Below are 18,713 nucleotides of genomic sequence, written 5' to 3' on the forward strand. Positions count from 1 at the left end.
CTGATTCCAGCTCTGCCATTTCTTAGTTGCGTGATTTCTGTCAAATTATTTGAACTGTCTATGAAATTTGTGTAATAAGAACCCCTACCCTACCTTACCAGGATTGTCTGGATTAAATGAAAATATAGATTTAAAGTGTTTATTATTATAATCCCTACATAGTATACTTAATAAATGTTAGCTATGTATCATATTTCATCCAAAATTTTAATTTACATTTTAACATCTCTTTAAACTGGAAGGCATTTTACAGGCAACAGCATTTTATAATTATAATTGGCAGCATTTTTCTCCAAATTATACATAAAATTGTGGTGCATCTTAATAGTGGTACATTTTATAGTCCGTGGCATCTTAGATTCAGAGAAGGATGGTAGTACATGCTCAGTTAATATTCATTAAGTAAAACTGTTACCAAGGACATTTAACTTCTCAAGAATTACTCAAAATGTATTATATTGCTAATGCAATAGACCATACAAGTATCTTTTTAACAGCTTTTTTCTGTATTTCTATCTCTGTAGCATTAATCTTGTAAATGGACGTATAAAAGAAGGGTATTTTTTTACATGAAAAAAAGAATAACCTGCTGCATATAAAACCCTAAGCAATGATTTTTCTGTTTTCTATATATTTGATATACTTTAAATTGTACTTTTAATGTTGAAATTACCTTGAAAATTGTGGATAGTGTTGTCCCCTTTCATTGTGATATTTCTTCTATCATACTGTATATTTTTTTTAAAGCTCCCTAATCTGTAATTTAAATTGCTAAGGTAAGATCACAAAGGAGGAAGATGATAATGTTACTGGCACTGTCTTTCTTTCCCGGATCAAGCTCTACAGTTCCTAAGTGGTGAAGCCTGTTCCACAAATTATCTTTTGCTAAATTAATTTTCCACTGGAAGAACTAATTAAATGCATGAATCCTCTGAAATCTTTGGACACTGAAATTGTCCATTCAGCAAATATTTTATTTTTCAAGCTTATTTCAAGAGAAGTTAATATGATGTTCATTTGTTTAACCTACAGACACTTGGTTCACCTGCAAAGGTCATGATAGAAGCTGGCAAATGGTCCATTAGCCTTGTCAGGGAATTTATTGTGCTCAGAAATAAACTCTCCAGAGGAAAAAAAAAAAAAAATCACAAACACACAAAAACATAAATGTTGTCATGTAGGTTTTTTGCCTGGAATTTTCATCTCCCACATTAGCCACTTTTGATAATAAATGAATGTTGTGATGACTGTTGGGGAGAAGCAGGCATATTTACTCTTTTGAAAGCTGCTAATGATTTTTTTTTTTTTTTTTTAAGATTTTATTTATTTATTTGAGAGAGACACAGCGAGAGAGGGAACACAAGCAGGGGGAGTGGGAGAGGGAGAAGCAGGCTTCCCGCTGAGCAGGGAGCCCAACGTGGGGCTCGATCCCAGGACCCTGGGATCATGACCTGAGCCGAAGGCAGACGCTTAACGACTGAGCCACCCAGGCGCCCCGATTCTTTTTCTTTTTTTAGAATTTATTTATTTAAGTTTATTTATTTTTTTAGTAATCTCCACACCCAACTTGGGGCTTGAACTCACCACCCCGAGATCAAGAGTCACACGCTCTACCAACCAAGCCAGCCAGGCACCCCCCTTTTATTTTAAAAAATAGCAGTACAGTCTATCATAAAATGCACAGGGTTGTAGAAGAGGCACTGAGACCTACTGAAAAGAACACATTTCTTGGATTCTTACAAGATGGGTTGAAGTCCCATTTTAGCCACTTACCATGTGACTTAGTTTCATTATTTAGGCTAGCTGAAACTCAGTTTCTTCAGTTGGGAAATAATGCTTGGAATAATAACCCTCTTCTTGCCGAGCTAGTCTCAGAATCCTGAATGACATGTAGCACATGGTAAGTGCCTGACCTGTAGTAGGAATTCAGTACATGGTACTAATTATTGTTACCGCTAATTATTATGGTTTTCAGCCACATTTGTTCATAAGAAATCTGTTGCCACAAAAACTTGGTCATTGTCTTTAAATAGAAATCATTATTTTTTTTCGTTTTAGTTAATCCAGCTTTTTTATGCTCCCATCCTTTTCCTTTCTTTTGAGAAAATCTCAATTACATATCGCAAAGGTGGCTTCAAAAGCACTCCTAGTTCCTGTTTTGCTGCTTCTGTGGAAGATTGTATGCAGACTATTGTATTCTACAGTAAGGGTTGACAAACTTTCTGTAAAGGACCAGATAATAAGTGTTTTGGGCTTTGCAGTTATAACATTCTCGTTATAACTACTCAACTCTGCTGTTACAGCGTGAAAACAGCCATAGACAATATGTTAATAAATAAATGTGGCTGTAATTCAATAAAACTTTACAAAAACAGACTTCTAGGTGAATTTGGCCCACAGGCCATAGTTTCCCAACCCTTACTCTGTGGTATGCTGGGTTAGCAATGAGTGCTGTCACCATGGCTCAGAGGATTTATGTAGCTGAGGCCATCTGAAAGTAGTATTTAGCAAATGCTTCTCAGACCATAGAGCAGTGTGCCGTTTAGAACACCTTTAGTCACGTGCTTCTCTACTACAGCTATTCTACCATCATGTGGCTGGTTGTCGTCTTGTTCACAGCAGAGTGTTGGCTACTTACAGCCTCACCATCCCTGCTTCAAATCCGAGCTACTGCCCTTCTTGTCACTACTAAATTGGGTTTTGCTGTTGCTTTTTGTTCCTTCATCCTTTTTCCAAATTTCTGTTCTCTTCTTTCTCTAGTCCCCCTTCCTGGCTGTTTCTTCTCTGCAATTCAGTGTTCTTCTGAGCAGCTTGAATTTTATACCTTTTGCCAATAAGTGAGAGGCTTCCTATCCTTCTGGCAGGGAATGAAGCCGTGACAGAATCTGATGTAAGCCCCAAGACTTAGTCACTCCTCAGTCATTTTTGTAACTTCTTCCTCCACTGGATTCTTTGTTTGTTGACAGAGTTTCTTCTTTGCCTTAATTTGCCTTACCTTCATTTATTTATTTTATAGTTATTTTTAGACCACCAAAAATATATATCAGGTGCTATGCTCAGCAGTGGGAATGCAAAGATGAACGTAATAGGCATTGTCTTTGCCCTCATGAAGTTTAGCAAAGAGGACACACGTTATGTAAAGAATCACACAAGTAATTATGTTGCAATAGGTAGTAGAAAGGAAAAACATAATTTGCAGTGACAAAATCTAATAGGACCTAGCCTGAGAAGTCAGAGAAGGCTTCCCTAAGGAAATGCTTATAAGCATATAATAAGCCTTAAATAAATATTTGTGAAATGAATGCAAAAATGCAATTATATTTAAGGGGAAACCTGAAAGGTTGGCAAGAATTAACCAGATAAAGTTTAGAGAATGAAAGTGAGAGGGGAGTCCAGACAGAGGAAGCAGTATGTGTGAAAGGCTCTGAAGTTGGTTCTCTCAGTGAAGCAAACGATGACTTGAGAAGAGGGGGGAAGCATTGCTTCTCAGAATGAAATGCTAGTGGTCACCAGGGTCGTGTTAATGAAGGCAAATAGGCTATGTTTAAGGATCTGGACTTTGTCCTAAGAATGATGAGAAACCATTGATGGTGACACGATGGGTTCCTAGTTCCACATGGCTTCAAATACTTGAAGTTGTCAGAAGGCCAAGCTCTAGAAACTCTCCAGAGTGTACCTCCTGCAAAATAAAAATAAACAAATAAATATACCTGAACCTAAACCTGAACTCTTCTACATTTGAAACAGATATAAATCACTACAACTTTAAAATTTCCACTTGTCGACAGTCCATGCCCCTATGATACTGGTAGCTATTTCATGAGTATATAGTATTCTGTTGAAAGCTAATAAAAAGTATTTATAGATTGGTAGACTGTACATTTTAAAAGTATCAGAGAATACTTAGTCAAGACTATAAGAGGCCCCTCCAAAGCATCCTGGATGAATAGCCATAGTTGTCTTCTGCTGGGATACTGCCAGCGACTTAAATTTCACTACTCTTAAAATTGTTCATTCCAAGTTTGGCGGGGGGAGGTGGGGGGGCTTTGTTTTCTTGTTTTCTCACCCTGGCTTTTCACAAGTCATCTTTCTGCAAGTGAAAATGTCTTTTGTGTTACTTCTGTCCTTAGTTCTTATTTCTTAGAATTGCATAGAATAAGCCAAATTCACCATTTTTAAAGTGCTTAAAAACCAAGATGCTTGATAAAACCTGAGAATTAGATTATGAATTACAAGGTGGGACTGTGTAAAGAATGCATTAGGATAAGCATGGTAGAATGAGATAGTGATTTATCTTCTAGGGCATAATAACTAGTAAATAATATAAAATCAACTGCACTCAGAACTAGAACCTTGTTTCTTTCCTTTGGTCAACAAATCGTGCACTTACTATGTGAATAACATTCTATATTGCTTGAGGAATAAAAGCATTAAGAGTACTAGGGTTGTAAGATCTTACTCGCAGAGCTAATGATTTCTTTTGAGAGAAAAGATGGTTTGTTTATGTGAGTGCAGTAGGAGAGCACATGCCAAATAAGCAGTACTAAACTAGAGCTATAGAAGTTTCAAAAAAGAGACCATGATGGGCTGAGATGGAATAAATCTATTAAGAAATACCTAACTTCACTGAGTTTCTCTTTAAAAGGGGTTGGACCAACCCTTGATTATGATTTATCCCCCCCCCGGCCTTTCTCCCATTTCCCTTCCACCACCACCTGTACCATTTATTTGGCCTGGATGAGCCTTCAGACAGTGTTTATTGAGTTGAATTACTTTATCTCCCTTGCTATGTTAGTCATGTTGAAGATGTTCCATTCTATAATAATTTTTCTCATTCTATTTTTCTATGCCTTATGGATTGTTTTCAATGAATACATATGTTTACATTAAAACACATACATACAAAGATGTTCATACCTATTGTGGGAACACAAGCAAAGACCAGCATTTGAAGATAGGTGAAAAAAATTTTTTTCTTTGAGTCATTTGAAATGGTTCTGTTAGGAGCTTTGCCAATGTACATTAAGATGACCAGCAGCCTCTTCTGAATGGCTATCCTGGACTGACCTTAGAGATTAAAATAAGTGGATTATGTGGCACGATGACAGTAACGAGCCATTGATTTAGCAGCAAAGCTTTGCTCACAGATCCTTACTTCTTTGTCTGCCTGATTTCTTTCAAGAACTGCTTTATCGTGTTTCTTTTCCTTCAGCGGAACGGAAGCCCCCCCTTTTCAACATGAACGCAATGAGTGCCTTATACCATATTGCCCAGAATGACTCCCCAACGCTACAATCTAATGAATGGTAAGACTCTGCTCTCATTTTAAGTCTCTAAGGGAATCACCATATGTATTCGGCACTTTAATTCAATCACATTTTAAATATCTGACCTAGAAACCATACATTCCTTCATTGTATGTTATAGTAAGTGACAGTGGTAGTTTATAGGCATGAACTGGCTATGCACACACACACACACACACACACACACATTTTTATTTCTGCCCTCACTGTCACTTGTACTGTGTTCTTAATGTGCGTATAGGAACTGAAATTCTACAGGGAACATGCCCTGCTATCTTCCTAATAAGTCTCATCTCTTAAATCCTGACAGTCTTGTATTGATCATCTCAGCTCTTATCACTTCTTGGCAGAGATAAAGTACCTTCTCTGATGTCATTATTTTTCCAGTTGTCATTTCTTTTATTATATGTATATTTAAGTATGTTGACACCGAACACACACTATCTATTCAGAAGACGTATTGTTCCTTATAGAAAATTGTAACATTTTGATAACTGTTTGGGCCACAAGAGTTACAGAAGAAGGGCAATTTTAAACAAGAGTGGACAAAATGGAATTCTCAAGAGAAGGAAGTTTTTCCATCCAGAAACCATATTCCTAAGTTCTCTTCCCTTATGCTTCAAATTTTACTACCTGGTTATAGGTGGGGGGTGATGGAGAAGTTACCAACTAGCAGTGAAGAATATAGGCTTGAGACTTAGGAGAGTTGTTATCTTTGGAAAGAAAAATGTGTATAAAACTATTGTATATATAAATAATAATTTTAATTTTCTGACATAAATTATGATTTGATCTTGCCTATTTGTTAAGATATGTTTGTGTTGACTAACTTGAAACGCCACATTCATTATCCAAATACTAATTTTTAGATACTATAAACTTGAAAATGGTCCACTTCTCCTAATATTCCATATGTTTTATTAAAAATCTCTTAAAGTATAAAACTTTCCCTTGAATGAGAATTATTTTAAACACCCAGTGTATTCCACAGACCCTGATTTTCTTTTCTTTTCATGTATTTGCATATATAGGACAGACTCCTTTCGGAGATTTGTTGATTACTGCTTGCAGAAAATACCTCAGGAAAGGCCAACGTCAGCGGAGCTATTACGGGTAATTTTTCAAATTTATATTTGAGTAGGGGGATTTAAAGTCATGTTGTAGTGGAGTATAGTAAATCATCTCTGTGGCAGCTCATCATGACAAACTGGATTAGAACATGCTGCCTTCTCGTTTATCCAGAGATAATAGCTAGACACAGAAATAGCAAGATTATCACAATGGATGGTGCTATATATTCCATGTGGACAGTTTTTTCCCCAGCTTTTCCATCTTCTCTTTTTTCCCCTCCCTCTTTCTGCCTATGACAACAAGTAATTCTCTTTGCTCTGGTCATCATTGTGATTTCCTATGACTAATATCAGCATGAACTTCAATACAGTGCTTTCAGGACAGTCTGCCAATGGTTCACATGCCAACTCGGGGATTTTCGGTTAGGTTGTTGCCAAATCATCAGGCAGTGAAGATGTACAATAAGTATACAAAGCATACATTTGCATCACATTACATCATACATGTTGGTGACAAGAGTACCACGTTAACTCCATTCATTTGATTTAAACATCGCATTTTTGGGCATCTCGTCATGTAACATTTATTATAAACTTTATATGTAGATTCCATCAATATCAGTGAAGTGTGTGGAAACTTTTACAACATAAATATCTTTTATTTGGCACAAACTAGTCCAGATTTATTTAACCTCTTTCTGTATGTATATTTTTCAACTCTTTTTTGTTGGTTGGTTGGTTGGTTTTAAGAAAAACTCAGAAAGATTATATTGCCTAAATTTGAAAGCTTAAGACTGTCAGCTGCCTTTATAATTGAAGAGCACCTTGTCTAGGTCACAAATTCTTGATTTACATTTTCTTTTTCTGAGAACTCTCTAAACATTATTCTATTTTCTGGCTTTAAGTGTTCCTGAAGATGTAGGTCTGAAGCCAGCGAATTTTTCCACATTAAATTAAGTTTTTTCTTCTTGTAAATAGTAGCCCACAGAAATATGGTGGCCAAAGCAACAAGGCAAAGGACTCTGTCTAATTCCCTTTGGTGTAGGGCCATCCTGTGTTCCAGACACGAACTCTACTCTGTATGCCTCATTGACAGCTCCACATTTCTGTAGGGAAAAACGACAACCAGAACAAAGCACCAGATAACCTAAGATAAAGTAGTATCTTTATTACTTTGAAGTAAGTGAAAAAAATTTTTAAACGGTGGTGGGGAGTAGAAAGCACTCCCATAAAGGGAAAGAGATAATTTGGGGCTATATTAAAATTAAGGGGGAAAAGCACCTCAGAGAAGAAGATAATACAAGGATTCAAAGATGAATTTTAGGGTACAGACACCAAAGCGATATAAAAAGCAAGCAGGCAGAGGTAAGAAAAGAAATGGAAGAGAAAAATTAAAACACAAAATCATAAGCAACAAATTAATGTAATAAACCAACCCATGTAGGGTATTTCCAGTGATAGAAAGTTGTAAGGAAATAAAGCAAAGTTAAATGCAAGAGGAAAAATTGTAAAGGTGATCATAATGAAGGTGACTCATGTGGAAGACAGGAGATCTAATATACACCAACCTGTTATTCCTGAAGAAGAAAGCAAAACACATCTAGCAGAAGATATTTAAAGTGTATCTGAAGAAAAGTTTATTGGAAATAAATGTTTAGATCTTTATTTGACTTGATTTAGTCTTAATTTGATTTGGTGGGCCAAATCACATGAGCCCACCCTTTACTCAGCAAATATTTACTGATTGTCTATTGCATACCAAGCACTGTTCCAAGCACTAAACACACAAGTAAATATATGATATCAGTTCATAGTAAATTCTGGGTTTTTTTTTAAGATTTTATTTATTTATTTGACAGAGAGCGAGAGAGCACAAGCAGGGGAAGCGGCAGAGGGGGAGGGAGAAGCAGGCTCCCCACTGAGCAGGGAGCCTGATGTGGGGCTCGATCCCAGGACCCTGGGATCATGACCTGAGCTGAAGGCAGACACTTCACCGACTGAGCCACCCAGGCGCCTCCGTAGTAAATTCTTTGCGGGAAGATAAAGCAGGGACAGGGATGAAGAGTGACGGTGCCTGGCATTCCCTTTTTCTTTCTTTCTTTCTTTTTTTTAAAAGTAAACTCTACCCCCAACGTGGGGCTCAGACTCACAATCCTGAGATCAAGAGTTGCACATTCTCCCACCGAAGCCAGCTGGGCACCCCAGGAGCTGGTATTTTAGATGAGTTAGAGAAGGCCTTTCTAGGAAGATAACTTCTAAGCAGAGCCCTGAAGACAGACACCATGGAACTGATCTTCAGTAACCTGATGAAGTTCCTGAACTCCAAGGATAAAGAAAGATTCCTACAAATAGGCTGAAAAAAAAAAAAAAAGTATTTTGGGGTGGATCTTTGACCCAGCTGAGGTGCTTTTTAGTTATAAAGGCAGCTGACATTTTCAAGCCTCACAATTAGTTGATTTTTTTTTCTAATAGCTTTTTAAAAAATTGCTCAATAGCAAAATCCAGTCAATCGAGTGGTAAAACAAGACAGAAAAAGAGTGAGGGAGAGAAGGAAGAAAGAATGAATTAGGAACTGAAGAAACTGTTAAAAGGACTGGTAGCAAACACCAAATTTAAATTGACCCCCAAAATTTTTATGTATTTCTTTTGCTTGGTTAAAGAGACTACATTCTTCATGTTGAATAGGTAATACAAATTTCAAAAGACAGAGTATGAAAAGTAAATCTCCTTCCTATTCTAGGACCCTCTCTAGAGTTAGCAACCACTGTCAACAATTTTGTGCATGTTTTTCTAGAGATATTCTATGCATATGGAAGTAAATATACCGATTTATTTTTGCACCAACGGGAGCAAACTGTAAACACTATTCTACCTTGATTATGTGTTTGCCTGTTTTACTTCATAGTATGTTTGGCGTATTTTTTATGTTACTACATGCAGAGCTACCTCATTCTTATAAATGGATCCGTAACATTTTCAGAATGACTGTACTTGTTTTAACCAACCTCTTTATGGTGCTTGCAGTCTTTTGCTATTACAAACTACTGCAGTGATTTTCTATGTGTTGGTTTATACCTGTATATGAATATCGAAAGAATAAAATCCTGCAAGTGAAATTGCTAATCAGAGGGAATATAGATTTTAAATTTAAACAGATACTGACAAAAATCCTCCTCCAAAAACGTTGCACCAATTTATAGTCCCACTAACGAAGTATGAGGACCAACACTTTTTGAACTTGGCTCTCAGCTCAGTGGAAAACTTACAATATTTCTTGTTATGAGCTAAGTTGAGCATCTTTCATAGGTTGAAAAGCTATTGGTTTCCTCTTTTGTATACTCTTTGTGATCTTTGCCCATTTGTCTGATTGTTAGGTTTTTTTTCCTTATTATTTTGTAGTAGATCTTGCAAATATTTTTTTCCCTATTTCTCTTTCGATGTTCTTTATGCTGGGCTTCTTTTGAGAGGTCATGCAAAAATTTGTTATAAAGAAGTCAACTTGTTTCCTCCCAGTTGGCTATTTTGTTCCCAAATATTTTTAGGTAATTCATCTTTTCTTCACATTTTCTTCCTGACATTTTAAAATGTCACCTTCACATTGAATCCATTTAAATACAGAGCCAAGGTAAAATCATTTATATGGTTAATGAGCAGAATGTAAGCGCTATAAACATTGACAATGTAAAAATACTAATGTAACTAGAAAAACCTAGGGGTGGGAAAGAAAGATAAGTGTACTGATTTTCCTGTTTTTCAGACTAGATGGTCAATAATATCCTTAAGTTGAAATGCATAGATTTAAAAAAAGGTAACTCCGATCTCCATCATTTTTTTCTTTTCTTTTGTTTTTTTTTTTTGGTTAACTTTAGAGAGTCTTTTAAGAACTGGTAAGTCTTGGTGAAGAAATTATAACTGAAGTTAAGCTTTACTTCATTGTCTTCTAATTCTGCTACATTTAAGCATACCTTAATTTAATAGACTTTCTTAAAATGAGCATGTATAATCTTTCCATGTAAAATTATTTCTAGATATCCATTATCCTGAGAGAGAATGTCTGAAATGATGTTCTTTAATTTAGTAATATTTATTTCTGGATGGTGGAACTTGGGATGATTTACTTTCTTTTAAGCATTTTTCTGTATTATTTAAATGTTTCAAGGAAATATACGTTCAAGAACAATAAAACCATTATTTTAAAAGAATCTGGGGACCATTTAGTTGTAGGGGTTTCGAGAATAATGGGCTTTGGAGAACATGGAATAAATGGGATTGCAGGCAGAAAGAACATAAGAAAAGGCATGTAGGTGTGAAACACATGGCATGAGTCAAGAACTATCTAGAATGTACTATATGCATTGGATGGGAAAGAGGATTAGGAGTGACTAGATTTGAACATAGAAATACAGCCACGAACCTGGCTGTAAAAGGCCAAACTTCATCATGGAGGCATGTGTTTAAGACGTTGAGTGTATCAGTTTTAAAAGGCTTAAACAGGTACGGGTTTAATTATCTTGTGCAATAAGAAGTCCAGGGCATTGAGAAAGGAGATGTTATAAGCAGGCCAGAGCAATAAGCAGCTCAACAATGTCATCATGGATCCAAGCTCCTTCTATCTTCCTACTTTATTATCCTCAGTATGTGGCTTTTATCTTCTTGGTCACAAAATTGCTCCTGCATCTCCAGGACTCAAGTCTTTATCCCAAGAGGGAAAAAGGAGGAAGGGCCGAGTGGGAAACACCTTTTCTTTAGGTGCTTTGCCTTTTAATTCTAGAAAACAAAACTTTCCTCAAGGACTTCTGCTTCTGTAGTATCTCACCAGAACTCAGTCATACTGTTATCTGTAACTCCAAAAAAGGCTGGAGTTCAACTCTTTACTTTCTAGTGCTTACAATAAATGAAGGCAAGGAAAAGAGGTTGGAATGGGAGATGAATGGGACACCAGTGTCTGTCACAATGAGTGACACAATCAAATCTATGTCTTAGAAAGGTAACAGCAGTGGTAGACCACCAGAAAACAAACACCAAATGAGGAAACGTGGCTTACAGGCGTAGCTCTTCCACTATTTGACTGTGTAAATCACTTAACCTCTCCATGCCTGAATTTCCACACCTTGAAAATAAAAGAATTTCTAAGAGCTATTCTTGCTCTAAAATTCACTGATCCTGAGTTATAGCTTGAAGTTCACTGAAAACCAGTTTGCTCTTATATAATCACAAGTACTAGAGGAGCAAAATAATTTACTTTCTCCCTTTCATGCTCATCTGGAACTATTCAGGCTGCACTCACTTCCGGGAATAGTGTTTCATTTTCAGAAAGGACTCTGCAGAGGAAGAGATATTTTATAAAAGCAGGAGCAAAAGCCACAATTCCCCTGACAGCAAAGTCAGGATGAAGAACCACAAGACATGTGCATGTTTTTCTCACAGTGGCCCTACTCCTCTTTTATAGCTGTTTAACTTATGAAGAAATGAAATCCATTCCATCATCCAAGGCCTACCACATTATATCCCATTTTCCCAATATCTTCAAAGTATAATTTCACATAAGTGAATTTTCCACATAACTAACTTTTCCTTTAAAAAAAAAAAAAAACTTCCTCCTCCCACTTTTGATCATTTTCTGCGTAATCTTGTCAAAATACATGATGTACTTCTGTGCCTTCTTAAAGAAAGCATAATGAACATAATTTCACTTCTTGGTGGCTCAGAAACAGTAGTGTTTCATCAACTCTTGGAGTATAAAAAGACTGCATGAGGAGCATTTTCCCCTTTGCAAAATAGCCCACAAACCTTTGTTCATTTTTATGTGGTTGGTTGGTAGTTGTGTTAGTCATGGATTTTCCTGTCTTTTCCTTGACTGTCATGCTGCCTGAAAACTTTCATAGGACAGTTCTTTTTACGACAAATAACTCTAGTTCTAATAGCTCTCCATCCTCTCTTCTCCCACTTCTATTCCCTCTTTCTAAACTGATACAGGCTAAGAAACCAGGAAACCAGAATATGTGTAGAGATCACTGATAATATTGAAAGTGAGGGCCATTTATACCAGGAAAAGTTTAAGGACTTTGGGGCAGTTACTTTCACTCTTCAAAGGCCCTTTTCCCTTATTTCTGGTTGTACAGCTCTGTAAAGGCAAAATGAAGTTGCCAGAATTATGACCTCTAAATAAATTGAGTAACTGCCGTATTTTCAAGCATACACTAGAATGACCAGAAGAAAACAAAATATATACAAGTCTGTTTCAACAGGTGGGTAGGAGGATTGAGGCAAATTATGACAATAATATCTATAACTCTGCATTGCTTCTACTTGTTATGTATATTCAAATCTTTCGGATTTGAAAGTTACAAGCCTCTAAGCTACTAGTCATTATTACTTACATGTTAAAGTAACCTCAAGAATTCTCAAGTAAACTCTAGGACGAAGTCCAAAAAATGGGGCTTGAGGAAGAAGATAAAAACATAGTTATCTCTTTATAAGATTTATGCAAAATGAGAGGCTATATGAAATGAGTCATATCTTATTATTTCTGCAAAATCAATAGGCCTATTTTATGTCTATTTACTTTTATAATGTAAATCTTGCCCCCCAAAATCTGTTTTCTCATTTTCAGTTTCTGTTTTTTTCTCCTCCCTCAATCAGCACGATTTTGTTCGACGAGACCGGCCACTACGTGTCCTAATTGACCTCATACAGAGGACAAAAGATGCTGTTCGCGAATTAGATAACCTACAGTACCGAAAAATGAAAAAAATCCTTTTCCAAGAGACGCGAAATGGACCCTTAAATGAGTCACAGGAGGATGAAGAAGTAGGTTCAGTTTATTTGTTAGGCACTGATGGGGTGCCTACTACATGGGAAAGTTCTGGACTGGGCACTAGGAAAACCACTTTTGGTGATAAAAATGTAATTGGTGCTTTGGGCCTCAAGAATCATGCAGAGTTACAAAAGAGACATTCATAAAATAACTCTTATATAAGACAAAATATGAAAAATGCTATTGAGGTGTGTCACCATGCAGGGGTCCATAGTGGGGAGAAAATAAGCCTGCTGGGGGGGGACTAGTGAAGTTTATGTGCAGGACATGATGTGGGTGGTTTCTGAGAGACAGGCATAGGACATTTTAGGCTCAGGAAAGTGCTGTGCTTTAGGAAGATTATCCTGGCAACAGAGTGTATTGCGACAGACTGGAATGTGTCACATTCTGTCTAATAGTCCATGCGAGAGGTAATAAGGGCAATGCCAATGGGGATGGGGGGAAAGGAACACTTCTGAGAAACACTGTAGAGGTAGATTTGATAATACTGTGCTTCTCATTGAAAGTGACAGTGACAGGTGAAGAGGAGTTTAAGGTGACTCTGAGCATTTTAACCCAGGTGACTAGGGTATGTCAATACCAAGAACAGAGAAAAAGAACCAAGGAGAAAGAGTAGGTTTGGAATGATTTCAGTTTGATACCTGTTGAGGTTAAGGTCCTGGCATCATATGCTGCCAACATAGTATACAGATGGGAGTTTTCAAAGGAGAGGTGACTTTGTGTTTTCTCATTCAAATAACTTAAGAAGGATTGGTTGAGGTAAGGGTAATGACAGTTGGGACACCTGAATGGTGACGTCTGGCAGTTGGTTGGAAAATTCAAACCCAGAACATAAGAAAGAGGTCTGGGTAAAGGGTGGTTGGCTGGGGGTCAAGAGCATTAAAATGGTAATGAATCAGGCGTTGAATGTAGAATGGGAAGAGGGCCATGCCATATGAGGGACCCGAGGAAACAAACATCACAGATGTTCAGCAGTCCACAACTTCAAGGACGGAGCAGCCAGTATCATCAGATGCCACAGAGAGGTCAAGTTAGACAAGGACCCCCCCCCAAAAAAAATGTTAACTGGGTTTTACAAGCAGGGCATTCTTGATGACCTTCATAAAAGCAGCTTTACAGGAGTAGTTAGGATGAATAATAGATAACTGTGGGTTTATAGAATAAATGGGAAGTGAGAAAGTAGAGACAGTGAAAGCTGGTTATTTTTAAGATTCATAAATTTGGATAAGAAGGAAAAGGGACAAAGGGCAGTATGGAGAGAGGTCTGTAAGTATGGGGCAGGTCTCTTCATATTTATAGGCAGAGTGGAAAAAGCCAGGACAGAAACATTGAAATTAGATGAGACAGATGTAGTTAAAGAAGTAGGATCTCAGCCAAAATCTATAAGGAACTTATCAAACTCAACACCCAAAGAATAAATAATCTAATCAAGAAATGGGCAGAAGACATGAACAGACATTTCTGCAAAGAAGACATCCAAATGGCCAACAGACATATGAGAAATTGTTCTACATCACTCGGCATCAGGGAAATACAAATCAAAACCTCAATGAGATATCACCTCACACCAGTCAGAATGGCTAAAATTAACAAGTCAGGAAATGACAGATGTTGGCGAGCATGCAGAGAAAAGGGAACCCTCCTACACTGTTGGTGGGAATGCAAGCTGGTGCAGCCACTCTGGAAGACAGTATGGAGGTTCCTCAAAAAGTTGAAAATGGAGCTACCCTATGACTCAGCAATTACACTACTGGGTATTTACCCCAAAGATACAAATGTAGTGATCCGAAGGGGTACGTGCACCCCAATGTTTATTGCAGCAATGTCTACAATAGCCAAACTATGGAAAGAGCCAAGATGTTCATCAACAGATGAATGGATGAAGAAGATGTGGTGTATATATACAATGGAATATTACGCAGCCATCAAAAAACCCGAAATCTTGCCATTTGCAATGACATGGATGGAAGTAGAGGGTATTATGCTAAGCGAAATAAGTCAGTGAGAGAAAGACAAGTATCATATGATCTCACTGATATAAGGAATTTGAGAAACAAGACCGACGGTCATAGGGGAAGGGAGGAAAAAAATGAAACAAGATGAAACCAGAGAGGGAGACAAACCATAAGAGACTCTTAATCTTAGGAAACAAACTGAGGGTTGCTGGAGTGGTGGGGGGTGGGAGGGATGGGGTGGCTGGGTGATGGCCATTGGGGAGGGTATGTGCTATGGTGAGCACTGTGAATTGTGTAAGACTGATGAATCACAGAGCTGTACCTCTGAAACAAATAATACATTATATGTTAAAAAAAAAAAAAGAAGAAGAAGAAGAAGATAGTAGGAAGGGAAAAATGAAGGGGGGGGAATCGGAGGGGGAGATGAACCATGAGAGACTATGGACTCTGAGAAACAAACTGAGGGTTTTAGAGGGGAGAGGGGTGAGGGACGGGTTAGCCCAGTGATGGGTATTAAGGAGGGCACGTATTACATGGAGCACTGGGTGTTACACGCAAACAATGAATCATGGAACACTACATCAAAAACTAATGATGTAATGTATGGTGACTAACATAACATAATAAAATAAAATTAAAAAAAAAAAGAAGTAGGATCTCAGGAAATGCATGGGATAGGAGTATTAGAGCTTTGAACAAAAGAAAGGACTCCTCTAAAACTAGATAAAAAAGAGGAAGGGAATGAACAATGAATTTTATTTTACCTTTTTATATAAAAGAAAAAAATTATCAATAATTATAAAAATGAAATTCAGAAAACTGAATTGGACTATAAAATAAAATCTTTTTAAAAAATCTCAATTGTACATATACAAATGATCCCCTTTAATTGGGAAAATAAATCTGTTAAAAATATAATATATTATCTACCATTTTAAATTACCCAAATTACTTATGCCAGTGATTCCTTAGAGTGCCATGGCTAAGTAACAATTCATTAAAGATATATACATACAGTACAGTTCTTTGAAAATAGGATTTTTTTTTAACTAAGTAGCTTTAATTATATTATTTAATCTTATATCAAAAGATATCCCACTGTGATGGGTAAATTACATATTCTGATTATTTTACCACTTCTCAAATAGTAGTCTTTGGACTAGCAGTGATGAATACCAGTATTATTTAACAGATATATTTAATAAGATTACAGAGGTAAGCATGATAGAATTGCTTGAGGGAGGCAGAATTTAATTACCTGTCCAGGACAGTAGAATTAATATCCCTGCTTAGACATGAAGTTACTCAATAATTATTTGCAAAGGAACATATTGCTTGTCAAATCTCTGAAAACTCTTTTAACTCTATTTTAGTTTCAGACGACCTCTGTCCTATTTGTAAATATCCCAGAGGTCACCTGTTCATTTACCTATAATCTTTCTCTATCACCTTGATGTTCCTGAAAGTCTCTTACAAACCTGGCCCAATTTCTGCTTACTGAATAGCAATACAATAATATGATGGTTGCATATGACAGGGGAAAGCCCTGGGCTAGCAGCATTTGGAGCCTTATGACCCATGTCCAGAATGGCCCCTGAGGAAGGCAGAGAAGTGAATCTGAGACGTCTGAAAATGGTGGGGGAGTAGTGGAGTCACTACATAAAAAGTTTATCTTTGCAGATTTGGCAGAAAAGCAACTTGGCACTGCAGAATTGAGTGTGCTTAATAGCTCAGTCAATGGATTGGCACTTTATCTCCAGTCATCTTTTTTAACCCCCATGCCCCATTTTTCTAGGACAGCGAACATGGAACCAGCCTGATCAGGGAAATGGACAGCCTGGGCAGCAACCATTCCATCCCAAGCGTGTCTGTGAGCACAGGCAGCCAGAGCAGCAGTGTGAACAGCATGCAGGAGGTCATGGATGAGAACAGCTGTGAACCTGTCCTGATGCATGATGACGAAAGCACTGTAAATTCCAGTTCCTCTGTTATGCCCAAGAAGGTAGGTTCCGTGGTACCCTTCGCAGCTCTCGGCTTTGTCAATGTAGTGAAGGAAGCTCAGGCCACTTGGCATCCAGACGTTTCGGTGGTACCTTTCTACAACTGCAGTATGGGACTAGACCTAGCACTTGAAGGTTTTCTTATAGTAAAAAGATAACAAAAGACTATGCAAAGCTATAGCTGGGCCTATTTCTTCATCTTTCTCTACTGCTACTCTGATGTCAACCATCATCAGTAAATAAAAATAAATAAATCTGTAAATCTTCAAGTCAAAGAAATTGATAAAATGCCTCTCTAAACCAACAACTTTTAATACTGTAATCTTAACACCTTCCTGAATATAACCCGTTGGTTGTGCCCATTTAGAAGTATGCTCTCAGAAGTATGTTTCTTAACGTATATTCCCAAGATATCACTTGTTTTAGAAACAGTTTCTACTCTTTTCTGTTGGTCTTAGATTTATTCTAAAACTAGCTCTGTCAGCTTAAATATTCTGACTTTTGAATGAATGATTCTATTTTTTATTTTTACTTTGGTTTTCCAATTAAAGATCCTCCTGGGGTGCCTGGGTGGCGCAGTTGGTTGAGTCCAGTTCTTGGTTTTGGCTCAGGTCGTGGGATCGAGCCCTGCATCCGGCTCTGTGCTCAGTGCAGAGTCTGCTTAAGACTCTCTTTCCCGGGGCGCCTGGGTGGCTCAGTCGTTGGGCATCTGCCTTCGGCTCGGGTCATGATCCCAGGGTCCTGGGATCGAGCTCTGCATCGGGCTCCCTGCTCGGCGGGAAGCCTGCTTCTCCCTCTCCCACTGCCCCGCTTGTGTTCCTGCTCTCACTAACTCTCTCTCTTTGTCAAATAAATAAATAAAATCTTAAAAAAAAAAAAAAAAAGACTCTCTTTCCCTCTCCCTGTCCCCGCTCTGTCTCTCAAATAAGTAAATCTAAAAAAAAAAAAATCCTCCTTTCATACAGACCTGTCATGGTTTATAAGTTGAAGTACTTCATGAAAAAAAATGAAAAAAAAAAGTCTTAAAGTTTCTTGCAGAGCATTTTCTGTAAGATGAGTATTATACAGGGGCACCTGGGTGGCTCAGTCGTTAAGCGTCTGCCTTCGGCTCAGGTCATGATCCCAGGGTCCTGGGATCGAGCCCCACATTGGGCTCCCTGCTCTGCCGGAAGCCTGCTTCTCCCTCTCCCACTTCCCCTGCTTGTGTCCCTCTCTCGCTGTGTCTCTCTCTGTCAAATAAATAAACAAAATCTTTTTTAAAAAAAATGAGTATTATACAGAATTACCAATAATTCTTTGGATGAAGTCCCAAAAATGTTTTGAGTGACTTTAGGTAAGCAGTCCATAGTGTAGAATTATATGAAAGAATCTCTTTATTTTTTCTTGTAAGGTATATATGTACTTGTTTTAATAAATGCTAATTTCAGTGATAGAGCATGTTTAAGAATTTTTTTCACTTAAAATTCAATTGGTGCATTTTCCTTGGGACAAAAAGGAAATTGAACAGGTAAGGATGAAGGGCAGGAGAAAATATATTGGTCCCTGGTCATAAGTAGTGGAGGGAT

At 37.5% G+C, this 18,713-nt stretch overlaps 1 protein-coding gene across 2 annotated transcripts in view; it reads left to right on the forward strand.

The window, feature by feature from the left end:
* TAOK3 (TAO kinase 3) overlaps positions 1 to 18,713 on the forward strand; it is a 190,598-nt gene that overhangs the window by 120,770 nt on the left and 51,115 nt on the right. For both annotated transcript variants that reach the window (XM_078060912.1, XM_078060913.1), the window contains 4 exons: positions 5,213 to 5,306; positions 6,338 to 6,419; positions 13,019 to 13,186; positions 16,944 to 17,150. In XM_078060912.1, coding sequence (XP_077917038.1) covers positions 5,213 to 5,306; positions 6,338 to 6,419; positions 13,019 to 13,186; positions 16,944 to 17,150 — 551 coding nt within the window. The remainder of the gene's footprint in view (positions 1 to 5,212; positions 5,307 to 6,337; positions 6,420 to 13,018; positions 13,187 to 16,943; positions 17,151 to 18,713) is intronic.

Source organism: Halichoerus grypus, chromosome 13 (genome assembly GCF_964656455.1).
Source record: "Halichoerus grypus chromosome 13, mHalGry1.hap1.1, whole genome shotgun sequence".
Taxonomy (NCBI): domain Eukaryota; kingdom Metazoa; phylum Chordata; class Mammalia; order Carnivora; family Phocidae; genus Halichoerus; species Halichoerus grypus.